Raw genomic sequence first — 23780 nt, 5'->3', positions numbered from 1 at the left:
GTCCAGAGGAAATACCTCTCAACAAATTGTTTGTGGTTTCATGCCCACGTTGGGAGTGTAGTAGGAGGACATGTGAATTTTCTTTCATGCTGTAAGAAAACACTTAGTTTGGCAATCCACAATAACAAAAATAGTCCATGGTTTTCATGGAACTATGCAGATAAAACAGTTTATATACAAACAGATATTAAATACAATTCCATCAATACACTATTTTTTTACAGCATATAATTTTTTTAGACTTCATAGTTTTAACAATCACAAATTTAAAAACTTGTTCAATGAAGACCCTTTTGTGGAAAAAAATGAACCATTTATGAATTTAAGAATCAACAAAAATGTCACTGTTGCAAAACCATGTAAAACAAGAGTCCCTCGAAGGGACTGATACTCTATTGAGCATAAACAATTTCCAGGATTGCATGCTAAAACTATGTGTACCTTTTAACTAAAGAGTGCTGAAACCATCTCTGACATTCTCCAGCAAAACTTTTCAAATTACCTGCTGTGGCACCATTTTCATTTAGTGATGACAACATTTTCAAGATGGCTGCCATGATGGCCAAACTGGACACCAGACTGTGACCATTTGCACTTAGGACCAACTACACATCATAAGAGGTCTTGTAGTGAAAATCCCAAGTTGATATGACCATCAACTCAGTGTAGCAATAACAAGATTTTTAAAATAGTTGCCATCATGGCCATCAGATCAGCACCATTTCATTTGAGACCAACTAAACAGCATAACAAGCCCTTAAGTGAAAATCACGTTGATTTGACCATCCAAATAGTTGGAGCATTGATAACAAATATCTTCAAGATTGCTGCCATGGTGTCCTTATAGGAGTTCAGACCAGCACCATTTAAGTCAGGACCAACTAGACACCATATGAGGTCTTTTAGTGACAATGCCATGCTGATATGACCATCCATTCAGGAGGAGTAATTATTACAGGATTTTCAAAATAGTTGCCACCAGATTGTCACCATTTTCATTTAGAACCATCTAGACAGCATAACAAGTCTTTTAATGAAAACCATGTGTTAACATGACTATCCATTCAGGGGGAGTAGTGACAAGATTCTCAAGATGGTTCCCACTGTGTCCATACTGGACCTCACATTGGTACCATTTTCATTAATGACAAACTAGATATCATAATAGGTCTTCAGAGAAATCCCCATGTTGATATGACTTTCAATTATGGAGCAGCAACAAGATTTTCAAGATAGCCACTTTGGTGGATGTCCATGCAGCAACAGTTTCATTTCAGACAAACTAGACCGTGAGATGAATGTGTGTATATAGTTTCAAGGCAACCCTCCAAGTACACCTCTCCCTCCATAACTCGTGCACAATGGGGTCCACAAACATAGACTGCAGTATAAGCAAGGGCACAAATTACTGAGGGACCTCCAAAAACTGAAATAATTCGCTTTGACATTAAGAAAAATGGGGGGGGGTGCAGCGTTAGAGAACTGGGCTGATTAATGACTGAATACCCATTTTACAATCACATCAATAATAATTTTTAATAATGCACTTTTTCTAATGAAGTTATTCATTATTCTGTTTAAATAACATTTATTTTCAAAATGTTCAACAGGTGAAAGATCATTCCAACTGGCTTCAACAATCATTATGTGTACCCGAAAAAATCTGTATTATGTCACTGCTTTTTGTTTTCTTGTGAGTCTGGTTCCGTAGAGGTGTTTAATAGTATCCTGCCAAATCGAGGGATCCATAGAGCAGGGAACTAGACTAAATGTTGATACACCACCAAACGAGATTCCTTTTTTTAAAAAAAACACACAACATTTATTTTGTGAGACAATCGTCTATGTTGAATCTCAATTTTTGTATTGTTCAATTAGTACAATAGTGATGTCATGATTTAATTGGAAGTAATAATGAAACTTCTTATCATCCCTGAGGATATCTCTAAGTGCCATTTCAAGAATTCTCAGTGACTCGCTTACCCACAATGGTCCGTATCGTGAAATCAAGATTTTTATTTTACGAAGTATTCATTTCGCTTGGCTGCCTTGCTAATTTTATCACAGTTATGAAAGAGTCAGTTAATTTAAGGTAGTTTATGTTACATACACAATAATATTTATAACAGTGTTCGATTGATCAAATGAAGTTAGTTCTTGCTAAATAAAGTATAAATAACATTCAATCTCTAAAAACATTAATTAATAAATAACTTAAAGAGGTAATATCTAAAATCTTATAAATAACATAACGTAGGAAACACACCCTAAACACCTTGACTAGTAATACCATAATAACCTAGAAAATCACTCTTCATACATGATTTCTACTAAGAACCTCTATAAACAGCATAGAACATCCCCCCTCCTTTTAGAACATTTTGAAGAAAAAAAAAAAATCGAAAAGAAAAAAAAGAAAAAAAAAAGTCACAAGAAACACCAGGCAAATGCAACAAGAAACCAGCGATGTAAAGCAAGCAGGACCGTTCCCAAGCTCTCCTTCCCACTAATGACAGCCAACCATTCAACTGTAGGGACTTTTATGGACCTACAGATTGAGGCCAAACTATCAGGGTTCCTTGAATCATTAAAAGCCTGGGGGAGGTGGCACCATCCCCTTCCCCAGGAACAACTAGCAGACTGCAGTGCAGTCAGAAAAAAGTGGCACATGCACAATTGTGCGCACGCCACTATAATTAAACTCAACAACAAGAAGAGTGTTCGATTGATCAAATGAAGTGAGTTCAACCGTCATGATCGGGGCCTCTAGATTTTAAGTTTGTAGGATTTTTGTGCCTTTTAACTTTTCTTTTATTCCACCTCATTTATTTGATTCCAGAGACATAATTAACATGATAATACAAAATAGGCCAGCTTTTAATTCAGTGCAACAATACAACAAATACTTCTGCAGGTCAGTTATCAAAACATGGTTGGCACTTAATTAGATTCTCAGAGACACTCGCAGACATAGATGTTACAGTAGATTGATGCATTTTACGTTTAATTACAAAAGGACACATTGCATTTATAACGATTACACTGAAAATGAACTAAAGGATGTAACTAAAACAAATTTCAATTGATAAAAAAATTATTTAATTTGTATTTATTTATTAAAGTACTGCCTCCACTCAGAGTAAGTGACACTTTCACTGATCAAAATTAACTTACATATTGTTAACTGCAGTGTACTAAAAATGTAGTTTGGAAAGAAAATGTATTTTTAAATTTGATATTTCATAATGTTGATTAAAATTTCAAGGTCCTGTCTTCTGTTTTTGACAATAAAATGAGTGATATATCAAAGTTTCCGTTCCCAATTTTGTTTGCAATTTTCTTCAAGTTCAACAAACAGGGATCAATTTTTGAAGTATTGTCTGGTTTTAAAAATGGGATCCACACCTGACCCCTCGTTATAAGCAGGTTCTTGAGTTATCTGGGTGCGAGTTATCAAGGGAATGGTGTAGTTAGGGGGAGTAGCGATAACAAACTTGAACTAATGGATGAACAGACAACCAACTGATGACAGACAACAGACAATCTCACAAGCTCTTCTGATCTATGACCAGTAGAACTAAAAATGTATAGCCTTAAAAACACATGATTTCACAGTAAATGGACTCTCAAACAACAAGGAGTTACCATATTTTATGTATTTCATAGTCGTTCTTTTGCATTTTAACTTTAACTTTAAATTTCAAACTATGCAGGCATTCACTGCAATTCGAGGTACTTTGTCCAGAAGTTACCTATATACCACTACATATTACGGTATTTATGCAGTACATCAACATGCATCCACATGTTATCATGTTTATTAGATTAATTATACATAAATTTATCACATATGACTGTGGTATTAACTCAAAACAGACTGATGTGTATGACAAGTGGTTGTTAGGTGTTGAAAGTCAGGCTTGGCTGAATCTCATTGTTCAATAGTGTGGAGAGCTACTTCCAGAGTGCACTTTTACTTCAACTATTGACATCCCTTCCCCTGCTTCTTTTGGAATATCTCACTCTAAAATCTTGAGACTAGACCATACTTATCGGAACTACTTCTAAATTATCCTTCTTTTCACAATGTTATTATTTTCACTTTGTCTAAAGGAAATGTGTCTTCTCTACCATAATTTTATTGTGGAGAAAAAGCAAATTTTTTTGTGGTTTATCAGCAATGAACAGTCTGTCTCAATGATCTATGTATTTGACACACATGTATAAAAAATAACTATGCAATGCTGAAGAAATAAACCCTCATTTTTTCAAAAAAATTATCAAGGCATGCCCTCTTTAACAAATGTCCATACATGTATGGTATAACTTATCCAGAACTGAATTCATACACATTTACAAGTATGAAATTTACATGTGTGACAAAGTAAAATGTAACATAGTTCAAGAGGACAAATTGTTGTCACCTGTAAGGAACATTATCTCCATCTGATGCTGATTGTGCAAGCGGCAGTCTGGTGACTTGGTGCATCTGCTGTTATCCCGACGCAATGGAAGAAATCTGTCTACTCTTTTGTGTGCTGATGGAAAACATGTATGCCAAACTACACAAGCATGTTGTTCTAGATGGTAGCATGTTTCTTCTATCCAAACATTTTGATGGGAGAGGAAAGGTGCATGAAAATATACACAAATTTGGCCCACCTTTCTTAACCAATCAAGACCCCCACCATTGTCTGAGAGATTTGCCATTACACAAGGACATCCCATGACAGATGTCTATTGCCATTATGATTATTTATGTACCAGATATAGAAATTACAATGCTTCAGTCCTATCTCCACTAAAGGATATTAACAGCAATGAGTAAATTAATACTTTTTAAATCATGAAATGATTGCATAATTTTGTTCCTGGTTGGGGATTTTTTGGTGAAGTCATTAAACTGTCACAACCTCATTTGGAATAAATGCCCAATCTTCTGAGTCAACCATCTATCAGAGATGTGTATCATAACTGATTTTATAAAAATAAAAAAAAATTCATAAAATCAAACATTTCCACAAGTCAAATTAATGCAAACATGGAATCAAAAGATCTACAGGAGTTAAAATATGATTTTCTGAACCAGTACTGAATACATGACAAAATATTTCTCCAGTTCATTGAAGTGACAAGTGTTTACCCAAAAAATGATGAACACATTTAACCAGAGATGGCAGATTAGACTAAGACTGGTTCTGAAAACTACCTCTACCAGTCCCTTTCCCTGTCCCCATTGTAATGATGATATTAATCCAACAATATTTTTCCCGTGACATCCTGACCACAATTGATCACTTACCTCTGAAACCTGCAAAACAATGTGCAGTCCAGTGAGGACACAGAGGCACTGTCAGTAACATTCACTTACCTGCAGTTTCTGCTGATCAGACAGGTTATTTTGTGTCACCTTCTGATTTGGAGGCCCCTGACTCCTCCATAGAGTCCCTGGACGTATCTTGCTCTTGCCTCTCCTTCCGCCCTTGTCTGCTGTCCTTGGACCTGGAATCTTCCTCTTTGTCCTGGGATGTGCTCCTGTCCTTGCCTGGAATAAAACAGGTTCTTCACAAAATGCACAACTTCAACAGGCATCTTAGTACAAACAAACAGGATGGTGTGAGAATAATTATATAGATGATTACAGATGACTATTGCAGCTCTCTTAATAACACCCTTACAACAAAAGCATGTAAATGTGACTACATTTTACTGCCTTAGGTATAGTTTTTCTTGCACCCAGTACAAATATTGTCATACCAAGAATCATGGAACTTGGTGAGAGGATGCATCTTTAATGAGTGCAACATTCTCATCTCAAAAGGTGGTCACTGCGATAAACACTTCACTCTTCACTTGGGTAAAATTTTGTGTTTGAACTATATTTTTGGAGCTCTGTTTATGCTTGAATCATCAAATTAAATGATTACTTGTATCTGTTAGTACTGCTCCCATTAAAAGGTCACTGTGCCCTACATTTCTCATTTTACTTACATAGGTCAACTTTTGGTGCTTAGCTCATGAATAGGTATTTTTGGCACCCCATAAATGTACTGTTATATCTGCAAACATTAAACTTAATGAAGGGATTGTACCTTGATGAGTACATTACTTTTCTCTTAAAAGTTATGAATCATATTTCACTCTTCACCAATTTTGTTACCTGTTGCTTTACATATCACTGAGACAGGTAAATGAATATAAATACAAAGAATATTATTTAATATGTGCAGCAATGGCTTCCCAAATTTAATGAATACACATAATAAGTGAGCAGATTTTTCATTTCATAATATTCATTTCATAATAAAGCATAACATATTTGAAGAGTAGGTTAATTGTTTAACTTGGAACAGTGCCGTTAATAAATGTGTAAGGCACCAGAGTTCACCCTGTATTTATCACCTGATTGATCTATGCCCAAGACGGGCACTGTCTACACATTAGTGAACAACTAATTATTGAGTGTAATAAATATCAAATAAAGAGGATTCAATTAAAGTCCTTTCAGTAGTCTCCCTGTCATGGAAACAAACAAGATCAAATCTGAGACACCATACAGGGGAAAATGCCTTGAAAATAAAATAGTTTAGTCAAGAAAACTGAGCAGTGAGCTAAAAATTCTTTCACAGGTAACATTATTTTTCTCGCAACTGTAAAACTAGTCATCAATAGGATGACACCTGAAAATATCTTTAAAGCTTTGAGAAAAAGGGGGAAACAATATATGGAAGTAAAATCAATGGGAATATAGGCATACTTCTTGCACTTGTTTCACAGGCATTTATAAGCTGTGGTTTTGTGCTGTTGCATATTGTAAAGAGCAGAATCTTAACTACTGTGAATTCATTTACTTCTACAGAGATGCTCCCATGACTTATCATAAGGGGGGGCCCCGAGTGGTCTAAAGCGCTCACCGTTACGGATCACTGCCATCTCACCTCTGTCTGCGTGAGTTCGAGTCTCAGCCTCGGCTAACGTTGGTACATGAGAAAGCCTGCCAGTAGCTTATCGTGGGTCGGTGGTTCTTCCTGGGGTTTTCCAGGGTTCTTCCTCCACCAATTATACTGGCCGCCATGTATAGCCTATCTTGTGCTGAAAAATGGTGTTAAACCCTACAACAACAACAACATTTATCATAAGGGTGGTTTCCCCCCTTGTTAAATAAATAAGGGGGTGGTAGAACAATAATGAGGGGAAGGACGAATATTTACATCACACTTCAATATCCATCTCTTTTTCTTCCTGCTCCAATCTGCAAAACCTCTACTGAAATCAAAATTTTTAAAAGCTGTTGCCTCCAATTGTGTAAGCATTAATCTCTTTCATAGCTTAACCTGTTCCTGATCTATATATGAAATATATATGAAATTGTTCTGTACTGAGAACCACCTTTCACAGTCTGCTGTCTGAAGGGGCAATTACATGTCAAGCTTAGTCAGCTGGAGTAAGTTTGAAAACTGTTCTTTAACGTTTAAAATTTTTCTTTATGGCTGACATGTACAATTTTCCACAGCTCACTGACAAAGGTATTCTGTAGGATACTTCCGCTCCAAAATAAGATGTTGCATTTGCTCCACCAAAGTTTAACTTTCTTGAATTAGCAATCTATTGACTACTATGACAGATTTATATTTTCACAATGCTGTATTAGGATTTAAGTCCATTAATGCCATTGTCTACTTGTTCAAACAGAGGTATTTTGATCGAATAAATATCTTTAGATCTTAATTTCATTTTTATATTCTTATTTATTAAATTTACTGGGGCCCCGAGTGGCCGAGTGGTCTAACGCGCTCACCGTTACGGATCACTGCCATCTCACCTCTGTCTGCGTGGGTTCGAGTCTCGGATTCAGCCAATGTGGGTATGTGAGAAAGCTTGCCAGTAACTTCTCGTGGTTCGGTGGTTCTTTCCAGGGTTTTCCCAGGTTCTTCCTCCACCATTAATACTGGCCGCCATGTATAGCTATTGTGTGCTGAAAAATGGCGTTAAACCCGACTACAACAACAACAACAACAATTAGATTTACTGTAACCTTTATGCAAGGGCTATATGGTTTTGTGGCACATTATCCCACAGGGCTAAACTGTGATGAGAAAAGAAATGAAAAGTGCACTCTACTTTTAAATCATCTGTATTTTAATTTGGTTTGTCTGCCTTTTCCACTTTTTATTTTGAAATACAGCTGAAATGAGGAGTTGACCATCATGCCATCCATTCCTGTCCATCCCGCATGGGCATCTGACTCACATATAATGCTATTTTGGGGTTCAAAATCACTCACTGGTATCTCCACTAACACATTTCCAGCTCCAATAATTTGATATACTTCCCGTTTTAAAAAATAACTTGCCTTCATCACTATGACCAGCCAGCATTTGCTGAATTAAAATGTCATCTAAAGATGAACACACTGGGAATCAGCCATTTTGGGTCTTCTAGATAGCCCATATTACAAGCACACATTTGTTGTTGCTGTAGGGTCTAACGCCATTTTTCAGTACACGACAGGCTATAGATGGCGGCCAGTATTAATGGTGGAGGAAGAACCTGGAAAATCCCCAGAAAGAACCACCGACCCTCGAGAAGCTACTGGCAAGCTTTCTCACATACCCACATTGGCCGAACCCGAGATTCGAACCTACGTAGACAGAGGTGAAATGGCAGTGATCCGTAACAGAGAGCGCTTTAAACCACTTGGCCACTCGGGGCCCCCAAGCACACATTTGTAAAACTTCAATGATGCAAGGCTCAAACTATGACAGAATGCTTGTTATGAGGCCCAATGTAACAAACAAATTTAGTTTAACAACTATTTGTGTCAAGCCAAAGAAACCAGACATGATAAATTATGAAAAATGCACATAACGACAAGCATTACAATACTTCAACCAGCTTGATTTGACATGATTAATGGCTGGATAAAACTGTATACTGCACAGAGTATATTTCTGTATGTATGACTTGAAACTAATTTGCAAAAGTTCTTGCACATCACTGCTTTCCAAGTGTGCAAATTTGCACACATTTTGTGCAAATCATGCAATCACATGCCCTAGGAACATTTCTGTTTCCAGAAGGAACAATTTTGTTTTCTGCAAAATATCATTTTAGTTTGTACTTACATTTGTGTAGTTGGGGAAGGGGTCCAATTTTTTATATAAAAAGAAAGATAATTTTTCATTTGGTATTTGAATTCATAGTCTTGACAAATCACAAAATCCATAAAAACTGGTATGCCACAAAAAATCAGAAGATCACAACATACATGAACATGTCATCATTTTATTAACATCCATGAATTTTATGTTTACTATTATCTATGCCCGAGTCTAGCAAATGTTTGACAATAAAGGTTAAATCAAGAAACAATACTTTATTATTTTTTTCAATATGACAGTATGTTCTGTGAAGTCATACTGTACAGAAAGAGGTATTTAACCCTCCATTGTAAATTTAAATAAAAGAAAATTCATGGTCAATGTTTCCTCTTAATTACAGAAGTACAGCAATGTTTGTGTCAGTTTAGGAAGACTCACTGGATTTACTTTGCTCCTTACTCTTGGACCTTCCTTGGTCTCTGCTGCGGGACCGGTTTCTATCTCGGCTTCGGCTACGGGTATGTTTAGTCTTGCTCTTACTGGAACGTCTGCTACGGCTTCGACTACGACTTCTGGTTCTATGAGACCTGTCACGCTCTCTCCCACGCTCTCGGGATCTACTTCGACGATGTCGGCTTCTACTTCGTGACCTTTTTTTCCTGAAAAGATACACAAGTTTTCAAATAAATTCAATGGAAACATTTCTTGAAGGAATACACAGGAAACATGAAACTTTTATTTAGTCATAACTAGTACATTTGTTAGGCAAAATGTACAAATCAAAATCAAATACAAATGCAGCAAGATGGTCATAAGTCCAAGATGTAGTTTATTTGATATATCACAAAGATTCATGGAGAGAAAATTTAATTTGGGATTTCTACAGCTTAAAGCTTTACTTTAAAATACAAAATTATTTTGGAGCTTTATTTTAAAATTACATTAATAAAAGTTTGCAATATTACGAACATAAATACCAACACTCCATCTATCTTTATTTCATTTACTAATAAGTTGATCTTCCCAAATATAACTTACCTATCTCTGCTTCGGGATCTACGACTTCTACTTCGAGAACGGCTTCTTTTCTTTTTTTTCTTCTCCTTTTCTCTCTCCATCTCACGTCTTTTTTCTCGCTCCTTCTCACGCTCCTTTTCTCTTTCCTCTTCCTTCTTTCTTCTCTCTTCCCTCTCCTTTTCTCTTTCTTTTTCCCTTTCTTCTCTTTCCTTCAACAGTTTTGCTTCTCTTTCTTTTTCAAGATCAAGTTGTTCTTTCTGCAAATAAGAGAAGGGATTAAAAAAATTAGAAATGTGAAGGAATAGAACACTACATGTACTGCTGACTTTTAATATCCATCATATAATGAAAGTCTAACTCTCAGAGAGATTAATTTATTCTGCATGTGAGTGAAACTCTGATCAGATAGCATACACATTCGTTAAAGCGCTAGACCCTGGTACACTAACTGAACCATGTCCAAAAAAATAACAATCTGAAAGTCTGTAGAGGTCATCAGAATGATGAGATACCCGCAAATGTAAGACAAAGAATTTTTTAAATCCTCTTATCATTTCTTGTATTTTTATTATGAAACTGAGTTTATAATATTCAAGCATATATTGTAGCTGAAAACTGTACAAAAATAGGAACTGGACCATCTACTATAGACAGTATAGTCTATGATGCACTGAAAGATAATCAATAGACCCTACTGACACTGCACCAGATATGGATGGACAGAAAAATCATATACTACACTCTGCCTTAAAGTGGGCATATACAAATTGCACACACACATTAAACTCTCTGCCATTATCTCTTTCATAACACAAATGCAATGATGTAGGTCAGAAACATGAGACAATACTAAGTTTTGGAGTTCAAGAAGTGACATGTAAGGTCAAGGTTGTTTTCTGACCTCGCTCATTTTGTTAAAATAGGAAAAAAAGCAATGAAGCAAACACTACAAAACCAATGCCTGACATTACAGCAACAAGTACGTGGCATATAATAAAATCATAAATTTGTTATCCTATCAATGGAATGTTGTAACAACACTAGAAAATGAGTGGTTATATCAAGAAAACCCCTCTTTCTAAAAATAGATGCATTCATATGTTGACTGTGTTGATACGGTTTGAAAGAAGGGACTAGCTTATTACTATATCAACTTTAATCCTTTCATGCATTGTCTATTAAAAGTTACTGTAATGTACTGTAATTTACAGGTGTTGTTTCAAACCACTTTATAAATTTTTTCAAATGCTATTTTATAGTGAACTTTCAGAAAGTAAAAATGATCTTGTTTAAGGGTAGTTGTTTATTAGTTGTTTATGTATTTTTACTAACTTGCAATTACCATACTATAATCTAGTTACTCCTATCAATTAAAATTCATTATAATATATACTGTGATCTTCAAAAGTCATATGGCAAAAACACACATATTTATGTCAATATGTATGCACATACAGGATGTATTTATAATATTTCTACTTGAAAATAAAATATTGCTTAAAACCAATGTTAAATGCAGATATGCATACTGACAAATAGCAGACATAATTCAAATAAAAGAATGAAAACATACACACATATACAGATATATGCATGTGTGTGTGTGTGTGTGTGTGTATATATATATATATATATATACATACACACACACACACACTCCCATTTCTCCCTATTCTGACCAAAAGGAAAAGTAATTTCTCCCTAAACTTCAAGTCTAGCTTGATCCTTATAAAAAAATTTCCTTATTTATTCTCCATTTTTCATATATCTCTATACACAGCTTGCAATGTGAAGGAGATAATAAACATACAACAAACATAATCCAGTATTGTTTATCCAGTATTTGCTGTTTATCTGACAAATTTACCAGAAACCATTTGTCAAATAAAAGTGACTGAATTGTATTTTGTTAAATAAAGGAGACTGGATTGTATTTGTTTTAATTTACCAATGTCACAAGTATTAATAGTCTGAATATAATAAATTTCAAAATAACACTATATACTGGCACTATTTTACCTTTTTGCCTTCTACAAATGCCCGAATTCGGGCATATCCTGAATGCTGTTTTCCCATGATGTGTTCATCTACTCGCTGCTGGGCATCTCCAACAACAAGCAGGGCTCCACAGACATTACACACTTCCATTGCCTTCATGGGCTCAGAGAAGGGGTCAAGGGTGGAGTTCTGGAAAGAATGAAAAAGAGAAAGATCAATTTCAAAGTCCTGTAAATCAAGAACGTAACATGCAATTTATTTTGGAGTGTCTAGTAATGAAGGTGAAGAGTAAAACAGAGCTTATGCATATGAAACAAAATGAAGCACAAGGGGGCCTGAAATCCCTCACGTGGCTGTCATCTACCTCATAGCCAAATGCAGTTGGTCAAGAAAACTGGGTTAGTTCGATAGTTTCTGCTGAAATTTCTTCCAATGCTGTAGGTTGTATGTGTTATAAAAAATACTGTTTAAAGGTTTCTCTGAGTTTTCTTTTCTTCATCCATATTTGAAGGCACGTCAACATCATCTGTCAAATAGTGAATGAGCAACAAGCCAGGATGCTCTCGAACAAAAATGGTCAAACTATATTATGTAATGTATATACTCGCAAAAAGACAGAAAATTTTAAGACAAAATAAATGCTTGGAAGAAAGGGGGGGGGGTCAGCTTATTTGTGAGCCAAAGTCTAAACTTGAAAGTGTTTAAGATATTTTGTTGACTAATAATAATAGCGTAAAACATGGGATTAAAAATAATTTTTTCCACGTCCTAAGACATATGTATCTGAGAAATAATACATTTCCAGTGTCCCAATACTTACTAAACTGTTATAAACTACTATAACTGCTTTTATTATTATTTTGCATGTGCACATTTTCTGATTTCTCCCACACGAAATAAATTAAAGGTAAGTAAAGATTTCATAATTCACAGACCGGTTCAAGTTTACCCAGGAGACCAGGCTGTACTACAATGTAGAGTACTTACACAGTACAAATTGTGCCTAGTGCCACTTCAATCCTTGTTTTTCCCCAAACATTTTAGAAACAGTTTTGCCTTATTGAATTTTTTATACTAAATAGAATTCTTCCAGATAACACTTAAGCTAGTCAGTAATAGCTGTTTTATTTACATTGACCTATGCACTCTTGAGATACTCTTTATCAATGATATAAGCGATGCTACAAATCGAGATAATTTTTATGAAAATGTACACACATTCAATTGTGCAAGGTTGGTGTTTTATGACACAAGAAGAGAAGTAGGTCATTGAGTGCCAAGGCAATTGGTATAAAGTACCTCGCAAAAGGACACACTACAGTAGCTGAATCAAGTTGATCCAACAGTGGGATATAAACCTTCACCTGTTTTGTTGCCAGTCTGGCATGCTAACCACTATAAAACCACAGGTCCCATCTCTTTTAGTGGCCTCTTACGATATATAGCAGGGCACATTTGACCTTGAGCTCCATCCTTGAGCTCTCATGGAGCTGGAGGTCAAATAAGCCTCATTTTCATTAGAACTAGCTACTAATTTATATCGGACCAACTAGACACCATAAGAAGTCTTTCAGTATAAAAAAAAAACATTTCAATAAAACCATCCATTCAGAAGGGGTAGATGGCAGTGGTGTGGGCATGACTGACATCAGATCAGTATCATTTTCTTTAGACCAATTAGACATTTTATCAATTAATGATGAATGCCATGGCAGCCATACTAAAATGTCAGATTAGCACCAGTTTCATTTAGGACCAATCAGACATCATTAGAAGTCTCTCACCTAAAACCTAATATTAATATAACAGCTAAAACAACCATCTATTCAATAAAAAGATTTTTATGATGGCCACCTCTGTGGGAATATTGGATGTCATTCTGGCAACATTTTCATTCTAGGATTAATTAGACATTATAAGAGGTCTTTCAGTGAAAACCTTATGTTGATAAAACCATTCATTCAGAAGCAGCAGTGATAACAAGATTTTCAAGATGGCTACTAAACAGAACATAAAGGATGTTCACGGGACACTTTTTCATTTAGGACCAACTAGAATTTGGGATGTATGTGTTTTTCTAAAATTTCATGTCAATCCTCCCAATAATTTAGGATTATCTATAACAGACTTATGCTGACTGATGAGGGACAAAACAGTTTATCATGTAAGCTCTTCTGTTCCATGAAATTTAGAGCAACAAATTGTAGAAGCAAACTGATTTGTTAAAATTTGAATCTTGACATAATGGCCATAATAGTTTCCAAGTTTCTTGGTAATCCATAACAAATTACAGAACTGTGTTCATATGATTGTGTGATGAATTTAAGTAAGGATGAACATGAGGATTCCTATATAAATCCAGCTGAAGGTTCAAGTTACTATATTTGTATCTTGTGGATAAAACATTTTTTAGTATCTTGCTAAGAAAACTCTTTTCCTCAAGAAAGAAGACTTGGAGTATGGAGTTTACTTTTCTGACAGGTACATAAATTTTCTTTCTCTGAGAAGCATCTTATAAAAGTTTCAAAATTTGTCTCTGGTTAATGATAAAGCTAGATAATTAGATGTCATGCAAAGAAAAGCCCCTTTCTACAGTGGCTGGTTTTGTGCCCATAGGCTTGATAAAACATTCTAACTCTGGCCTGTACTTACAAGTTCTATTTCAGTTCTCTCTTCTTTCAGTTGGTCACACAGCTTCATGACCCCCTGGGCTTCGTCTACATTCCCCTGACAGCCAAGTTCCTCTGCCTGCAGAAACCAGACAAATATACAAGATCACAAGTACAAATGCACAATATTTTACACAGGCTTCTGTATTTTTCCAAACAAAATCTGCAATATTTATTTCATTTTTGTAAACTATTTTAAAAAGTGCTAAACAAATACGTCATTTTCAATTTATTTAAGGATGTTATCACTTATCAGAAGTTTCCAGCCAATGTGGGTATGTGAGAAAGCTTGCCAGTAGCTTCTTGTGGGTCGGTGGTTCTTTCCAGGGTTTTCCCGGGTTCTTCCTCCACCATTAATACTGGCCGCCATGTATAGCCTATTGTGTGCTGAAAAATGGCGTTAAACCCCACAACAACAACAACAACATCAGAAGTTTCAACTTGGAAAATAAGACATGTAATAATGATATCTTTGATGATTACAATTCTACCTTGATGAAAAGTGTATTTCTTTTAATCTTATTAGTACCAAACTACAAACTGGATGAACTCGGATATGACATTACAAAATGTGCTGGTAAAGCAGGTTCCACATGCTTCATTGATTTCACAGAGTGTAAACTGAATTCGAGGTGAAATATTTGACAGCAAAGAAAGGTAAACACTTAGGCAAATGAAGACTGTGTATTATAAACATGTTTAAATAATTCCACTTGGTTTTGTGTTTTATGGGAAAGCAACAGAAGCAGATTTTTTTTTGCACTGAGGCAACATGAGTAAAGTGCCTTGCACAAGACCACACAATAGTAGCTGACATGGGCTGATTCCAAGGTAGGATTTGAACGTGCATCCTTGTCTGGAACGCTAACCACTGAGCCGCTGCAGTTCCATCTTACATTAGTCACCTCCTGTGACGTGCAAGAGTGTACTGGACCTATTATTCTACATCCACGACCTATAGGGCTTTGTTTAAATAGTGCAATCTAACCTACCCATTCCACTACTGTATTTTACCAGCTATAAGACGATACTTTTTTACCAGAAAAATCTTAGCTTCGCCTTATACTCTGACTTATATGTGGGGTTTTGTCATCCAAATTGCTGTATTGTATGTCACATAATTTGTTGTATGGAAAAAGTCTCCAGAAGTATGAAAAATAATGTGTAAAATATTTCATTTTGGGGAAGAGATTGTGTATGAAAAGATATAAAAGGATTTTAAACAACTGCATGATAGCCAGTTTTAAAAATTAACGTACATCAAATGTAAATGAGAAGCATGCATTAGTAATATACATTGTTTGTAATATGCGGTTTAAATATATGTACATTCGAATTGACAAGTTAGAAGATGAATAACAATGACACAGACATATATTCCATCACAATTTTCTTACTGCACCTCATGATCAAATAAAAATTATGCCCTATTATGTTATGAGAGAGATTGTATGGAAATACGTTTTGTACAGTTCACTTGCTTGATGTCTTTTATCTTTCTTCTTTGCAAAAGTGCAGAACAATTAATACCACTAGGTAAGCAATTCCTTCTGGTTTTAGTTATCACTTCGACTGTCCAAGAATTATGTGACTTTGTAGTGGTATTTACATGCTAATTAATTATGCTAAAGCTGTAGTTGGGTTTGCTTAAGCTAACACCTGTCTGAGGTCAAGATTCGGCAGACCAGATCAGATTAGTGAGGCTACCAATAGGGAAATGATGCTACTCATGAGTATTATGAATACAGTACTGTATAATGAAAGGAAATGTCTGGTGGTTATTCATTTATATTTCTCAATCTTTTGAACTTGCCGATAGGACTGACAGCAATTACAGTAACATATAGTATGGGCATAGATCAATAATGATTACCGCCTAAATACAGGAAGAGTACATGCACATTAAAAAAAAGTAATTTGTTGGAAATGGAGAGGTTATACTTGCAAAGAAAATTAACATGCAAAATGGTCACTCTTGGGATTTAACCTAAATGGAGTCTATAAAGATATAACTATTGTGAATATTTAAATCATAAAGGAGTATGGTGTGTATTTTTAAAGTTTACATTAACTATTTACTTCATTAATGTTTTCTCTTTGAAAAAAGTTTTAGCTAAACAGGGGCAATAAGGTAAAAAAAACCAAAAAAAAAACATGATGAGCTGGAATCTCTGTCTCTCTCCTCTCATATATACATATATATATATATATATATATATATATATATATATATATATATGGCCTGATTTTTATTTGGATCACAAGGCACAAGAAAAAACATGCGATAGAATACATATGCATCTATGCATCTGTCTATGTATCTCATGTATCTCTCTTCCTCCCAAAAATGTGGAGAAAGCATGTTATCCTCGATGATGCAATTTCCCTATTGCTGGTAATCTGAAATAGCATACATTGATACTTTTAATATTTATGAAACGAAGTTATTATAGTTTAATTCCACACAGCATCGCAAATTTTATCCCATCTGTAACTCAATAAATTTTCATGTCTCTGTAATTATATGCAGCTAGAAGTACATAATGCATTTAAAATACTTTATGTGAAATAAATCAGGTACTTCAGTTACATTTAAAACCGGAAAGATTACTAAGTTACAGATAAAATTCATGATGCTATGTGGAATGAAGTGAAAAAGACATCCAGGTGTTGATCTGGCCTCATCTAATACTCAGCATTGACTTATATATGGATGAAAGATGGAAAATGTACCAAATTTGCTCATTCGACTTATACTCTGCATTGACTTATAGACTGGCCAATACGGTAGTTCATTTTTTGTGGTATAAATAGTGCAATGTCATCTACCTGTTCCAACTGTTCATAATTTGTGTAATTAGTACTATGTGACCTACCTGTTCCACCAGTTCATTTATCCTCTTTGTCAGCATCTGAATCTTCTCCTCTTTCAAGCTTAAAGGGTTGCCATTCATCTATTGCAAATGAAGTAACATTTACTTATTAATGCAAGAACAGGCAAAAAAGACTCCAATGTTAAGCAAAATTTCTATACATGTACATGTTTTACAATAACCAAAACGATGCAGCTTAATTGAAATGATCAGAAACTCATCCAGCCTCTCCATCTACATGCTAGACTTACTGCAAAAATGACAGCTATTATAATGTGCATGCCATATCTCACTCATCTTGTGATTGTTTTATTTCCTGTATGTCTTTTACCTCTTACTTTATCAGGATTTAATTTGTAACACACGTCTTTGTTGAATGGATCTGATGGTTTCAGTCAAACAGCCACAGAATTGCCATGATACTGTTTCCTACTGTTACATATTTGTAACTGATGAATAACATTGATAATGGAACTGCATGAACTGCCCAAACATCTGCATGGGATGCTTTTGCAGGATCTTAAATTACAAAGAAACTATGCAGTAGGTTACAAACCTAAAACAGTTTTTCTTAAAGACACAATGTTAGTAATCAAAGGTTATGTTAACAAACATATTATTTAAGGTAACTAATGTAGTTTAAAGGAACTGTTAAGAGCATATCAACCTGATCTGTAATGTTGTACAGTAATGTCAACTTTCTGCTTTTTCCAAGCAATGCCACATTTGACATGTTTATAGATACATACTTCAACAGAAAACCCCAGTTAATCAATCCTCTCAAGTAGATATGTATCATCTCAAAACATCGAACCAAGTACTAAAACCATACCTCAGCTGGTGTGGATCGGGTTGTGGTCACAAGTAGGGCATAACCGATTAGCATTTTTCTACTGATTTCTGATTCTGGATTTTGGGCATGAAATTTTTCCGATTCCGGATACGATTCAATTAATCGGAAATGCTAAATTAAAAGGTTTTTCAAATTAACTTTTTAAACCGTGTTACACACAATTTTTTCACACTGTATGCTAATATAAATTTCATTTACATTATCATACAGTTCCAATGCATCCACGCACCATATACGCTTTAATTTTCCCGCCTAATCATTTATGTCGACCAGCTGCCAGTTCCGACCCATCCTTTGTTCAACAATTAGTTGATCTTGCCGCCAGGCTTTAATTTTCCGCCTTAATCATTTATGTCGGCAAGTGGCCAGTTCCATCCTGTACGTTATTCAACAATTAGTTGATCTTGCCGCCATGCTTTAATGTCGCGGTCAAATAAAAATAAAACAGGCTTTTGTTTGGTCCTATAAAGTTGGCCTCTTGCGGCGATTTAAATAAAAGCAATGAAATCTGATCGATTCTTGCATTTTCCAAAGTGATCGGTGATTGAAACAAGTTTATTGTGCTGTGAAAGTTTCGTTATTAACTTTATTTATATTTACAATTGTAAGAATCATTTTCTTTTAATACCTCATTAGCATGTGTCAATGTATTCAATATTATGCCTTCATTATTGAGGATGTTGACATAAACGGGTAGGACTGTATGTTTTAATAAATTTAAATCTTTCGGTCTAACTCAAGTATTATTGTTTCACCCCGTTGTGTTGACCATATTGGACTTTTCTGACTTCTTATTTAACTTTATTAACGCACTATCGAATGACACGCAGTGTTAGACACGGTGCTATAGAAATTCAACTTTATTATTTTTATTATCCGAATCGGTCGTTCCTGCCTTGTCCGACTCCGATTAATCGGAAGTTCATACTATCCGGTGGAATCCAATTTCCGGATCAAAAGTCGGTTATGCCCTAGTCACAAGGATAACAGAGAAACAGACACAAGCATTAATGGACTGACAGACATGATGTATCACAATATTTCTGCAAAAGGGTGTTTCTGAAAGATACTGATTTTTCTAAACTTAACTATCACACTCTCATAGCATGATTTATGCATTCAATTTCTTACCAGTAGATGTTTTTATATCCAAGTATAACATGCAGGCTTTCAAGTCAGTTTTTAGGTCACAAACACAGGAATATAGGAATTGCTAGGAATAAATAGAGTCAAGAAATTGGATTTTCTAGAGAAACTTTTCCATTGTTGAAAATACAGGATATTCGTTAAGTATATAAAGCAATCAAAAATTATTATTTAGGGCATTTAAAAACTCATCTATAATAATACATGCTTCGAACACATAAACAGCAAAGTTGTTTTTAAATTTCACAAAACTACACTCAAAAAAGTCACCAACAAAAATGAAATTTTTGTGCACACTAGTAGAAAATGTGACCTCCTTGTCCTTCCTTCGGAGCCATCATATATCCTCCCGTCATTGTACATTATGCTCTGAATTTAATGTCAATATACATCTAACTTATTACAAGACTTGTAAATTACAGTAAACAAATGATCATATGATACCTTTCATCTTATTTTGAATGATACTAGGGCTGTCATGTTTACACACAATTGTCAAGGTTTACACATCTTTCATGACATGAAATAGTTCTGTTAGCATGTTATCTTACATTAAGTAAGTACACGATAATGAAAGTGGTTGTCTCTAACAAGAAAATCATTGATATTCAGTGTCAACATTGAGCTCAATCAGCCTTCATGCTAAAGTATACAAGAAACTTGTTAACACAAAGTTTCTCACATTTTACCCGTAACTCTTGAGATCCATCACAATCATCACTGAGGTCATTTACACTTTAGTACCAAGGTAACTGCCAATTAAAAAGCTGATCAGTGCGATTATTTTGGTAACAGACTAAGTTTCTTTTATCTCAAACTAATTGCTATTCTTGATTTCAATCATTTTTAATCAAATTTTCTACTGACATGAACACAACATGGGGAGTGCCGACAGGAATTTTTTTCTGACACAAGCTCAGGGCAAATGGCTTTAAAAACATCATTTGTCCCAACTCAAAATCCATTTGCTTGACTTGACAATATATGTATTTTTGAACATTTATTTTGACATAATGCTGAAACTGTTATACTTTAACACAAGAGTCCCTCAAAGGGACTGATGGTCTAATGGGCAAAAAGAAATAAGGAGTGCTAAAACCATGCTGATATGACCATCCACTCGGAAGATGAAGCAATAACATGATTTTCAAGATGGCTGCCATGTTGTTACAGCTATAACTGAACATCAGATTGGCACCATTTTTACTTAAGACAAACAATATTCCATAAGATGACTTTTAGTGAAAACTCAATGCTGATATGACCATCCATTCACGAGTTTTCATGACATCCACTCTGGTGGCCATATTGAAAAAGATTGTCACCATTTTCATTAAGGATCAACTAGACATTAAAAGAAGTCTTCCTCAGCAAACCCCATGGCAATATGACTTTACATTCCAGAGGAGTAGTGAAAGCAAGATTTTCAAGAAGGTCACTGTGGCAGCCATATTAACATCAGGATGGCACTATTTTCATTTAGGACCAAGTAAACATCATATGGGGTCTTTCAGTGAAAACCCCATAGTGATAAGACCAACCATTTAGAAGGAGTTGGAATAACACAATTTTCAAAATGGTTGCTGTGGTGGCAATTCTGAACATCAGACAAACACCATTTTCATTTACAACCAACAAACATCATAAAAATTATTTTCAATGAAAACCCCATGCTAACATGATTGTCCATTCAGAAGTGGCAATAACAAGCTTTTCATGCTGGCTACTGTTTGGGCCATATTAAATGTCCAAGCAGCATTATTTTCATTAGGACCAATTAGACCATGGGGTGTGTACAATTTTAAGTCAATCCTAAACGTAGGAGGAGTAGTGATAAAAAAACTTTGAAAGCAGACAGACAGACAAAAGATGATGGATAACAGACCATCCCATAGTTTCATTTTCTGAACACTGCAAAACTCTCTGCATGTTTCTCAAAGTTTAAAACAGAAATGAAGTCTCTGAATGTTGTATTAGTCAGTAAAAACAGTAGCTTAAAGTTGTATAATTGGTTCATGTCAAAGTGCTATGAATGTCTCACAAGTAAATAAAACACTCCGTTTATCAGTGGCTACCAAGTCTATGAACTAAATGGATTAAAATACCATAGCTGCCAACCTTCCAGGCTCATAATTAGTGAAAATAGGGACAAAAAGTCGTGAATTTGGACATGAATTAGTGAAAAATACCATGACAATAACTCCATCCACTCTGACTATCCATACTACACTATATCAAGATCGCAATATAAAGCTAAACACTACATATATGCAGAAATATATCTTCATTTCTATTTATTATGGTATTCGTAAAATTCACTTGTTCTTGTGGTTATTTATCAAGACATGATACTGTGGCAGACCTGAATTTCCTCAACTGCTTGATCGTAAATTTGTTTTCTAAACAGTTCAGACTTCTTGCCTGTTGGTTGATCTTAGTGACTAAAATTGCTGACAATTTTCTACAGCTAAGGAGGCCCTAAAGTCTGCCTTAATTTTCCTCACTACAGAAAATACTCTTTCGCTGTCACCGTTGCTGTGAGGAATGCACATGAGCTGCAGCACTTTTGGGTTCTTCCACAGGAAAATTTGGAAGTGATTTTCGAGTCCAGGAACATTGGTCGGAACAAATATTTAGCATGGTCTCCAGCTGATAAAGGTAGATTGTGTTCAACATGAAAACTCACAAATAATGCTTCAGCTTTGGTAGCTTGCTGGTCTTCCGCAAATGGCTTAAAATATTCCAGAGCTGAAATCTGCAAATTCTTAATTTTCCCAACTTCTAAGTGTTTTTTGCAACCGATTTGCATCCTAACATTGTCTCTGCGACCAAGCTATGATGTCGTAGCCTGATTAGTTGTGGTTGAGGCTACGAACTAATCCCGTATCATGTATATTCCAAATTAAACTTCACTTTTTGAGCAATACATTTCTTTTTCCTTGGTGGTGAAGACATTTTCAAGATCTTACATGCGATGCTGAACGGTAACTCAAATCAGTGTTGGTGACGCATGCGCAGAGCAAAATTCCGGTTAGGCCCCAGTTTCTCTCAAAAGCATTTGTAAAATTGCTCTTATACATATAGATTAAAATAGGCTAAAATGCTTGCTACAGGGCCAACTGTACTAATCGGCTGTAGTTCTACTAATATCCCGACCAGCAGTGCCGGACCGTTTCGGCAACTGTGAATATCACAACTAACACTTAACGGGAAATCGGTTATTTTATTAAAGATTTAAAATAATTGAGAATTGGAGAATTCGTGAATTTTTGGCTTGCAGCTTGAATCAGTGAATCGCTGAAAAAGTCGTGAAATTCACACCAAATTTGTGAGGGTTGGCAGCTATGAAATACCCTTAAAAAACAGTACTGAATTGCAAATTAGAAGACAAGGAATTTTTTTTTTAAAAACATTACTGTTATGCATTATTGAAACCAGCAAGAACCAGTCTATAGGAAAAGTCTAAAGCTCATTTAAGTATATTTACTGGTATAAATATAAAACTTAATTTTAGTTTTAAAATTTAATTGTAATACAGTTCTAACAAAGTTTATTCAATCATCATTTTTGAGTTATCTTCACAATAATTGTCATAAAAAAATTCTAGACAAAAATTATCAATCACTATGGACTTTTACAATGGCAGTTTGGCATCAAACTAAGTCAAGAAAGTTGATGTTGAATTGAACTACTACTAGTACAGCAGGAATCAAGGTACAGTCACGTGAACAAGAAGTAACACGCATTTTCATTCATCTTTACCAATGTTCAACTATGAATGGGACAAAGGAGTAACATAAAAGTATGTTTTAATTTTGACTTCTACATATGACATTTCTTCAAAATTATAATTTAACATAATACAAAATTTAACTAAAATAAATCTGACTTGACCGCCGCGTTTGTGCTGTCTTTTACTGGTATGAAGGAAGATATTTTTATGGGGAAAATAGGTATTATGTATGAACTGAAATATAAGATGTGACATACCATACATAAGATATATACAAAGTTAATTAAATACCTCCAATTTATTTGACTTGTGTGCTGTATTTTTCCTACCAGTGTTTTCTGCAAGCTTTGTTTATGAAAGATAACACTGTTACGTCTCTTTATATTTGCA

At 35.0% G+C, this 23780-nt stretch overlaps 1 protein-coding gene across 1 annotated transcript in view; it reads right to left on the bottom strand.

The window, feature by feature from the left end:
- Positions 1–23780, bottom strand: part of LOC149803558 (luc7-like protein 3) — a 48508-nt gene that overhangs the window by 8245 nt on the left and 16483 nt on the right. The window contains exons 5-10 of the mRNA XM_089953290.1: positions 17662–17739; positions 14769–14864; positions 12138–12305; positions 10140–10375; positions 9540–9760; positions 5372–5545 (exon numbers count right to left, since the gene is read on the bottom strand). Coding sequence (XP_089809416.1) covers positions 5397–5545; positions 9540–9760; positions 10140–10375; positions 12138–12305; positions 14769–14864; positions 17662–17739 — 948 coding nt within the window. The 3' untranslated portion in view covers positions 5372–5396. The remainder of the gene's footprint in view (positions 1–5371; positions 5546–9539; positions 9761–10139; positions 10376–12137; positions 12306–14768; positions 14865–17661; positions 17740–23780) is intronic.

The sequence above is a fragment of the Sinohyriopsis cumingii genome, chromosome 3 (assembly GCF_028554795.1).
Source record: "Sinohyriopsis cumingii isolate HCF-2022 chromosome 3, ASM2855479v2, whole genome shotgun sequence".
Taxonomy (NCBI): domain Eukaryota; kingdom Metazoa; phylum Mollusca; class Bivalvia; order Unionida; family Unionidae; genus Sinohyriopsis; species Sinohyriopsis cumingii.
The sequence above is the reverse complement of the archived record's forward strand: the minus strand, read 5'-3'. Positions and strand labels throughout refer to the sequence as shown.